The following is a 9,489-nucleotide window of genomic DNA, read 5'->3' on the forward strand; positions in this document are numbered from 1 at the left end:
ATTGATAAATTTTGTTTTTAAAAATGCATTATTGGCACGAATGGAAAAATGTTAAAATCATAAATCAGTTGTTTAAATGTTAAATGCAAATGTTAAACAATGCAGCAAACAGATTTTTTGCAATAAAAACAAACAGAGAGCGATACTTGCCATTACTGTTGCAATGCAAGGTTGCAATGATGGGTACATGTTGCAATGATGCACGCATCTGTTCCTCGCCCGTGAACATTAACCCAAGTAAAATTGCTCCAGACACAACCATAACATGGTACATTCTTGTGTCTCAAAGGTGTAATCCATCAGTTCACAAAGTGACTGTTTCCATTCATCCTCATAACTACGCAAAACATTACTATGTAAATGATTCATAAAGCTCAGTTACCACACCTAAAGCGCATCTAGACGTTGAATCAAGTTTGACGGACGTCTCCAACATGGTAGATGTGAGCGTCTACTTAGCTGCGCTTTCTCCATGTTATAAAGTGATTGCTGGCCAGATGGTCTGAAAACCTGCCTTGACCCTTCCCAACAACAGCAGGACCCCATCTGCTACCCAGCTTATCTACTGCTACAATCCAGAATTTCAAAATAGGAAAATTTTAAGGTAGAAATGAGGGGTCCAGAGAGCCTGGGATCTAATACAGATGCACACAAGCAAGCACACAGCAATAAGGTGAAATTTAAAGGATTATCCACTCAGCACCCGTGCACGTGATGCATTAAGGCACATGGCCACTGCTAACAAGATAACAGTCATGACAGGTGAATTTATATCCAAAGTTTTAGTAAAAATAAATTTGCTCTGGAAATTTGTATTGTTGAGGTTAGGTCATTGCATATATTATTTCATATTGTGTATTAAATGTGCCTTAAAGGATGTTCGAATACCATCTATAGCACATACCTGTCATTTAAATAAACTCGATGCTTTAAAGAGAAAAGTTAGAAATTGTTCTTGATGCCAAATTATGATCTGCTCTTGACAAGCCATCATGCATGGTTTCAGTTAGCAGGATAGGAGGCTGACTGAGGGAATGTGGGAAGTAAGCTGGATAAAGTGCTTCTCACTGATCTGGTTACCAACAATATGTGCCAGGTCAGAAAGTGACTAAGCCATCTGTTTCTTTCAGCACATATAAGCAATCAGGCTTCTCACTTTTGTTTAAGTTAAATAAGGTTAAATTAATCTCACTGTAGTATTATTTTCATATACTGATAAAGCACAACAATCTGAATGCACAACATCTTTCTTGCCACAGCTGATTTTACATCACCGCACAAAACAAATATATTAAGATGATTTTCCATTAAAAAAAATTCTGCCTGAAGAAGGATTTATTAAATAAAGAAGTGTAATAAAATTTGTGCAAACAATGTGCATTGGGAATGGCGTGTTTGAATAAAACTAAATGTAATCTCTAAAACTGAGAAATAAAAACGCATAACCAGCAAGCGATTCACAACTATTTCTTTAATACAGTACAGTATATAACATAATTGGAGAAAGTAAATGCTTCTGTGCATAAAACAGAGCCACTAACTTTTTCCATAATGCGGTGGCCTTGACATTTATGTAAACACGCCTGAACAAACATGTTTGTTCATGCTTCTTGCTCATGCCTTTAAACACGTTTATACTCGGACAAATCCATGTCATGAAATGTAACAATAGGCATAAACAATACACAAGTGATCCACGTTTGATCTGATTATCATATAATAAGGGAAGATAATGAAACATTAAGGTATAATAAGAGTCAGTACTGACCTTTTTACATTATGGTTGGCGTAAGGTCTGATTTGTTAGGTACATAGTCCAACATACTGTAGTGAACAAGGCAGCATCTTATTGAATGTCCCCAAAAATGTGCTTCGAAATAAAGATGTTCTGTTCAGATAAATGTTTAAAAATATAAATAATGTGTGCATTACACATGTAAACTCACATCACACGAACGCCTACAATTCCATAAAAAAATACAAGATTTGATATACTTGCATTACAGTGGTTACCTACACATCAGTCAAGCTTATGCATGCTGGCACATCTGGAAACTCTGCGTTTGTAACAGCTGATTCTCAGTAAAGTGTAAACAAAGACCCTTTGCCGTACAGTATCCTGGGATCAGATACTATTCATTTTCATGCATAATACACTTACAGTAATGAATTGAAAAGTTAGCAATAGTTATTTTTTAAACTGTGCATTTTAGGAAACACTCCAATGTGTTTTTAAGGACTAGTAAACTGTACTTACTGTACACAAAAAACATTTAGCAGTCTTGGCACTACTGACCACATACTGTACCATGATTAAGTCTGTTATCATATAAACTAATTACTGTACCCAATATTTGGATATATGAGACCCTTTCTGTTAAATCCAGGCTAAAGTCTTGTAGTTTAATTTTAAAATAAAAATTAAAATGGCTTAAGCTAGGTTTTCACAGGTTATTAACATACTGTACAATCTTAACAGGTGAATGAACCGACGGCACTTCAGTTAGTCATATGTTATTCAAAGAAATACACAAGAGACCTAAGCTCAGAGTATAGTCTGTATTTTACGTGTATGCGAATGCACGCCTGCAGTCGAACGCACAGCTTTAATAGAGGTTTTTAAAACTGTGGGTTGGGACCCACTTGTGGGTCACACAGTGGGATAAGGTGGGTCGCGCAATTGCTTGCCGTTGTGGTGAATGACACAAAAAAATTGTCCAATTAATGTTTAGCAATAACAATGATTTTGATATTTCAATTAAATGTTTTAATAATAAATGACAAGAAAAAAAACGAAATTATAAAAGTAGAAAAAAGCACTCTTCTGATGATGAAAACTGCGTCACATGTACTGTACGCAGACCCTTGCATACCCGTAAAAAATTGACTATACATCAGCCTTTACATGTTCATGACATTGACATATAACATTGTATTCTATGCTGTAAATGTAATTTCCTGTTCTTTTTTCATGTAAAGCTGCTTCGAGACAATGCAACATTGTAAAAGTGCTATATAAATAAATATGAGTTGAATTGAACATGTAAACAACTTATGTGAGCTATAAGATAAAGTGGAGATAAGACTGGGAATCACCCATATGGGTGATTCTTGCGAAATTAGACTTATGAGGTGTCATTAAAAAATGTTGATAAAAGTAAATGCTACTGTATCAAAATACGAAGCATACAGTTACAAACATCTCTTCATGTACTATTTTGCACACGATTTCAAATGACATCATACAAACCAATTTCGTAGTTTTTTTCCACATTAAGGGGATAATTTTCATTACCGCAACGTGTCCACGACTGGATTTGGGTTCTTTGACATGGAATTATTTATAATTAAAAAATTAAAAAAATTAAAAGCTTTAGTGCATGTTATACTATAAACATTTACAGTAAAGAAACATGTGGTATTGGGTGATCACTGATAAATGAAGAGACAATAATAAGGAATATAAATGTGTCCAAGACCAATTTTCTCATCCTCCGCAACAATTTTCAATCATTGTTTAAGTCGTCAATGAACTAACATTTAAAAAAAAAATGTTGGAAGAGACATAATTGACCGTGACATTCAAGATGGCTGCCAGGTAAGCAGTTCTTATTTTTTTTCTCCAGATAAAGTTGAAATTTTGTTTGTCATAATACCTGGACAACTTTTTAGTTCTCATTACCGAAACATAAGTTTGTAAATGCATATATTTAATAAAATATCATGTTGCGGTAATGATAATTTTTGATAATGATAATCTAAAAAATTTAAATAATTCTATAGGAAATATAAATCCTCTAAAAATAATGGTTATAGTAAGTTCACACCTTTATCCTTTATGTGCAAAAAAAAAATGGCTTCAAGGTCTTTTAAAAAAAATCTGATTTCATGAGAATCACCCATATTTGTCCGTCTTTCCTCATAGTAAGTGCAACTAAGCAGAAAAGTTAGTAAATTAGTGATCTTTTACCTGTATGTCTATACTGTGGGTGGACACTGTGCATGTGATCTAGGTTGAGATCTGACAGCTCAGAACATTGCAAAGATTTTGCTACTGTAACATTTAAAATGCACAAGCTAGGTTGGATGTAACATGGTTAGGTTTTAGTATCATTACAAAGTTCCCCTAACTAAAGTGCCAAACCCAGTTTACATACTTCCATTATTGGGATGTCATTGGGATGAGTAATCCCATAAAAAGGATAAAAAAATTCTTACAATGTTATTTATACTGAAAATTGTCCTGGCTAATAGAATAATTTAATACACATGGATACAATAAACCATAAATAATAACATAAATTAAAAAAACACCACAGCAAACTATCAAAACAGACATACAGACAAAATTCATTACAGTAACATTCTTGTGGCACACTGTAGATAAAAGAAGATCTTCTTTTTTATGGCATATTCCAGATATATACTAAGGAAGATGTTTTTAATGGAAACCAAAGGAGATGCACGTGTGTATGAGCACATGTCCTACTTGATATTCTTGAGAAGGGAAGTGCGAGCATTGACCACTGCTTTAAAAGCATCCTCGCTGCCTGGAGCCACACACTTGTCTGGATGTAACAGTACAGCCAACTTTCTGTACGCCTTGTTGACTTCCTCCCTACAAGCATAAAATAAAAGCATGTGACACAAGCTCACTTTGTTTTATTGGAAGGGTGATGGGAAAGTCATAAAGATCCTGATTAGGCTAGTAGGATAGAATTTAGGAATGATTATTGCATTGGAGGGAATCTAATGATCTGACCCACACAATTAAACCAATCAAGCAACCATCAATTACTGCTATAATAATATAACTAAATGGGAAATAACAGCAATGCATCATTTGTTTTAATAAAAATATTCTTTTTTTTACTTTATTGGTTTAAAAATGCAAAACAGAGAAAAAAATACATTGGTTATTACTACTGGAGTTATAAAATAAAAACAACATAGCGCTGGAGGGCAATGTAAGCCATTCGATTGTAGGAATTTCTTACAGAAATACAGGGAAAGATAGAGGGATTTTAGAAGGGATGACAAACTTATTAACATCAATTGGCTCTCATACCCTTCAGTAAGGTTAAGTGGGGCTTAAGGAAAGAGCCAAATCAACTTCCTAATCCAAATGCAACATCAACCGGTTTTACACTAGTGGTTCATACCAGGTGATATTTGTTGTTTCTGAATCTCAGCAATGTGACCACACATTAAGATCCAGATTTTAAATACCTTATAATATATATATATTGTGGTTTAAAAGTGTATATTTGTTATTTTTATTGTCAAAAATACAATCGTTTTGCTAGATAAGACCCTTATGCCTCGTTTGGGATCGTTTAGAGTCCTTTGAAACTCCGTTGAAAAAAACTGTTACGTGTTGAGTTAAGTGTTAAGTGTTGGTGTCTATTAAAGTCCATTAAAATGAGAAAAATCCTGCAATGTTTTCCTCAAAAAATATAATTTCTTCTCGACTGAACAAAGAAAGACATCAACATTTTGGATGACATGGTGGTGAGTAAATTATCTGGATTTTTCTTTTAAGAAAATGGAATATTCCTTTAAAAAATTCATATTGCTTGACTTGCACCAAATAAAATAAATTACATAATAAATCAGTTTAAAACGGTCAAAACATGGCTTACTGTTTGTTATTGTATAACAATAACACAATTTTAAATGCCACACATACACACTGAAAACACTATTGGCCAATTCTTGTTTTTTGCAGCTTTTATTATTTGGCAAGTACACACGTGAGTCTGTTTGTTATTGACCTTACTGTTTTGCAACACTCATGGTACGGTACAACAGTCAATATCTAACTAACCATTCATCCAGAGCAAAGACTACAGAGTACAAAAGTTCAACAGCACTAGTACATGTTTAGGATTTGGATAGTGATATTCTGGATAAAGTCTCATAATCTAATAATAGGGAGCATTCAATTATAAACACCAAAGTTCCCTTTTTTTTTTTACCAATAATATCACTATGATTTCAATCTTAGTCAGTCAGTCAGTATTAAAGATCTCAAGGTTATATTTTCACAAAATGTTCTTTACATTAAAAGGAAAACACCACAGTTTTTCAATATTTTACTATGTTCTTACCTCAACTTATACAAATTAATACATACCTATAATTTTTCAATGCGTACACTTAATCTTTGTACAGTGTGTCGTGAATGTGTTAGCATTTAGCCTAGCCCCATTCATTCCTTAGGATCCAAACAGGGATTTAGAAGCCATATTCATATTTTTTAATTTTCTGCCATATCATTCTCATTTTTTATCCGGTTTTGTGTCACCATACTTACTCGTGTAACTATTCATGTAACAATCTTTAAATAGGGAAAACATGGTTTGGTGTTTGGTGGCTTCTAAATTCATCCATGTTTGGATGCTAAGGAATGAATGGGGCTAGGGTAAATGCTAACACATTCACGACACACTGTACAAAGATTAAGTGCACGCATTGAAAAAATATAGGTATGTATTCATTTGTCTAAGATGAGGTAAGAACATAGTAAAATATTGAAAAACGGTGGTGTTTTCCTTTAAGTAAGATGATCTTATGTAGAAAACAAAATCACAAAAAATGACTTTGAAGTTGGGTTTTCACAGACAGGGTCACATTTTAGTAATATAAAATAATATGTAAAAGGTTGTTTATTTTACCTTGTTGCCCCGGGTTTGACACCCAGCATGTCCCAGCTGTCTTTGCTGTTGCGGATCCGTCGGATAGTGTCGGCCTGCTCTTTTGTAAAACCGACACTGACCTCTGGAGTGGGTCTTTTTCCTCCATTCTCACACATGTCAGTTATAGAAGAAAAAAAGGCCTTCGGAAATGGTCAACGGGAGATAAACATCAGTTATTTTGTACTTAAAACAGAATGGTAGAGTCATATACTGATTTTGTGTTACTAGGTCACAATATCCATTTCTAAAGAGCAGGTGCAGATATCAGCAACGTTTTTGAGGACACACCTGAAACATTTCATTGATGCCTTCACCACTCTGTGCAGAAGTTTCAAAGTAATGAAATCCTCTGCTCTCAGCCCAAAGCCTTCCTTCACTCTCATCTACCACACGCCGTTTGGTCAGGTCAACCTATGGGAAAGAACACCACTTTATTAAAAATACAGTATGTGGTTTAGTTTGGCATACTACACAGTATATACCATGCTATGCAAGTTTACAATCCAGCAAACATAGAGTATGATTATTAGATATTATTGTTAACAACACGCTTATTAAAGTTAAGTGGACCTTGTTGGCACAAACAACGAAGATGATATTTTCCATGTTGGCTTGGGACCCCATCTCCTGCTTCATCTCTGTAAGCCAGCTGTCTAGAGCATCAAAACTTTCCCTCAGCCCAACATCGTAGACCAAAATCACCCCCTGAGAGTCCTTATAGAACTCATTGCGAACCTGTAAAACACACAATGCCAATTCTCTGCGTTATGAAGACACACAGCCATCAATAACTTTGTAACAATAACGTTTTTTTTCTGTTCAAGCAAAATGTATGACAACAAAAAACTAATGACAAAATCAGGTCCTTCAAACATGATACTGACAGCAGCTCAATACTACCACACTGTGGTCAGAGGAAAATGTACAATCCTAAATATAAACACAGTTTGCTCATTTATTGAAACAAAACTTCATTTCTAATACACTGACAGATTAAAATAAATAAGGCCATACCTCATAGAAGAATGGATGTCCAGCCATATCAAAAATGTTTACTTTCATCTCCCTGTCCCGAACCTGAACCCTGAGGTTATAGAAAGAAAGATGATTTATTTCCACTGCATTACAGAGTGAATCTGAGTAATTCTGCTTTCATTTAAACCAGGGGTGGGGAACCCTGGGTCCTGGAGGGCCACTATCCAGCACAGTAACCCTAATCAAACACACCTGCATTTCATTTCCAAGTAAACCTGAAGGCTTTGATTGGATTTTTCAGGTGTGTTTGATTATGGTTGGAACTAAACTGTGCAGGACAGTGGCCCTCCAGGACCAGGGTTCCCCACCCCTGATTTAAACAATGATTTTAATTTTAATATTCATAACTACTTTGGCAAATGTAAACAGGTGATTCTCACAAAATTGTGGTTTCAAGATGTCAAACATGATTTTTTAAAAATACTAGCATCAACAATTTCTTTATTAAAAAAGGTCCAAAATGTTTAAAGACATTAATTTCTAATCTTTTACTGACATTTTACACAATTTTGAACATTTCTTTTGAACAAGGTCTTAAAAAAAATCTCATTACCATAACCATTTGAACTACCTGTATCGGTAATGAGAATCAAAAAAAGTTGTGCACACATTGTGTAAAAATATAATCTGTTAACTTGGCCATTTAAAAGATACTGGCAGATGTGTTTCTTCACACAAAATTAATTTTAAATATCTCTGTTTTTCAAACAATCATCTTGTTGAACATCCCAATTTTTTTTCAAGATATTTTAATTTTACTCTGTTTAAATTACAACATATAATGCGGTTGCTGGTCAGACATAGTGGGACGGTAGTGAGATTTTAAGCAGAAAAGCAATAAAAAACAATTATTCTTTGTGCAAAGTAGAGAATAAAACTATGTTTGTTATGATATTTTTTGTGTTACCAAATTGTGTTTTATAATTAAAATCGTGATAATGACCCACAGAGAGTAATATATATACTTATGATATACAAAAATAATGTTTTTATTAGCAAAAGGTCCGTTGTTTTTAAAAATGCAGCATAAACAACATCAAATTTTTACTATGACCTAAGGTAGTGGTTTTCAAACTGGGGGCCCTGAGATGGGACCGGGGGGCCCAGTTAAATTACATTTTATAAAAGGCATTAATTTATCATAAATTCTGTTTAATTAAACCTCAGAAAAATAAACCAACAGCACCACATTGCATAATTGAATATGTTTTGTTTAATTAAAATTTTTGAAATGATTTATATGTCATAAATTTACTTTTGGGGGGCCATAAAGGGATGCACCGTACACAAAGGGGGCCGGGCAGCCTGCCGAAAAAGTTTGACAACCACAAAGGGATTCTTGTTTTAATCAAAACATGATTATGATAGAAGTTGAAATGGAAAACGTTATAAAACTCTTGCTTGCCGCTAAATTTCACCTCTGAGAAAACAAACAGAAGGACTGATCATTTTACCAAACTCACATCACTTACTTGGTTACTCCGTAATCTATCCCAATAGTGGCCAAATACTTGGGAACAAATCGCTTTTCACAGTACCGTTTAATAATGCAACTCTGTAATAAAAAATTTTTAAGATTTCTGTAAGTATCCAATTTGATTTACATTTTTATTATCTTATTTGCATGTCTAAATGCAGGTAGTGTACAATAAGCAAACTAACAATTGAATAAACATGCCATTCATTGTTTTGATGGTGTAATTACCAGTGTATTAGGGAGTAAACACTGAAAAACCATTTACACATGAAAAAACAG

The 9,489-nt window shown here is 34.0% G+C and overlaps 1 protein-coding gene across 1 annotated transcript in view; it reads right to left on the bottom strand.

Moving 5' to 3' along the window:
• Positions 1-1,456: 1,456 nt before the first annotated feature.
• The window catches only part of dnajc27 (DnaJ (Hsp40) homolog, subfamily C, member 27), an 8,833-nt gene continuing 800 nt past the window's right edge, over positions 1,457-9,489 (bottom strand). Inside the window, exons 2-7 of the mRNA XM_065288426.2 lie at positions 9,206-9,288; positions 7,713-7,782; positions 7,269-7,433; positions 6,987-7,109; positions 6,678-6,838; positions 1,457-4,618 (exon numbers count right to left, since the gene is read on the bottom strand). Of these exons, the coding sequence (XP_065144498.1) occupies positions 4,486-4,618; positions 6,678-6,838; positions 6,987-7,109; positions 7,269-7,433; positions 7,713-7,782; positions 9,206-9,288 (735 nt within the window). The 3' untranslated portion in view covers positions 1,457-4,485. The remainder of the gene's footprint in view (positions 4,619-6,677; positions 6,839-6,986; positions 7,110-7,268; positions 7,434-7,712; positions 7,783-9,205; positions 9,289-9,489) is intronic.

This window comes from Paramisgurnus dabryanus, chromosome 17 (assembly GCF_030506205.2).
Source record: "Paramisgurnus dabryanus chromosome 17, PD_genome_1.1, whole genome shotgun sequence".
Classification (NCBI taxonomy): Eukaryota; Metazoa; Chordata; class Actinopteri; order Cypriniformes; family Cobitidae; genus Paramisgurnus; species Paramisgurnus dabryanus.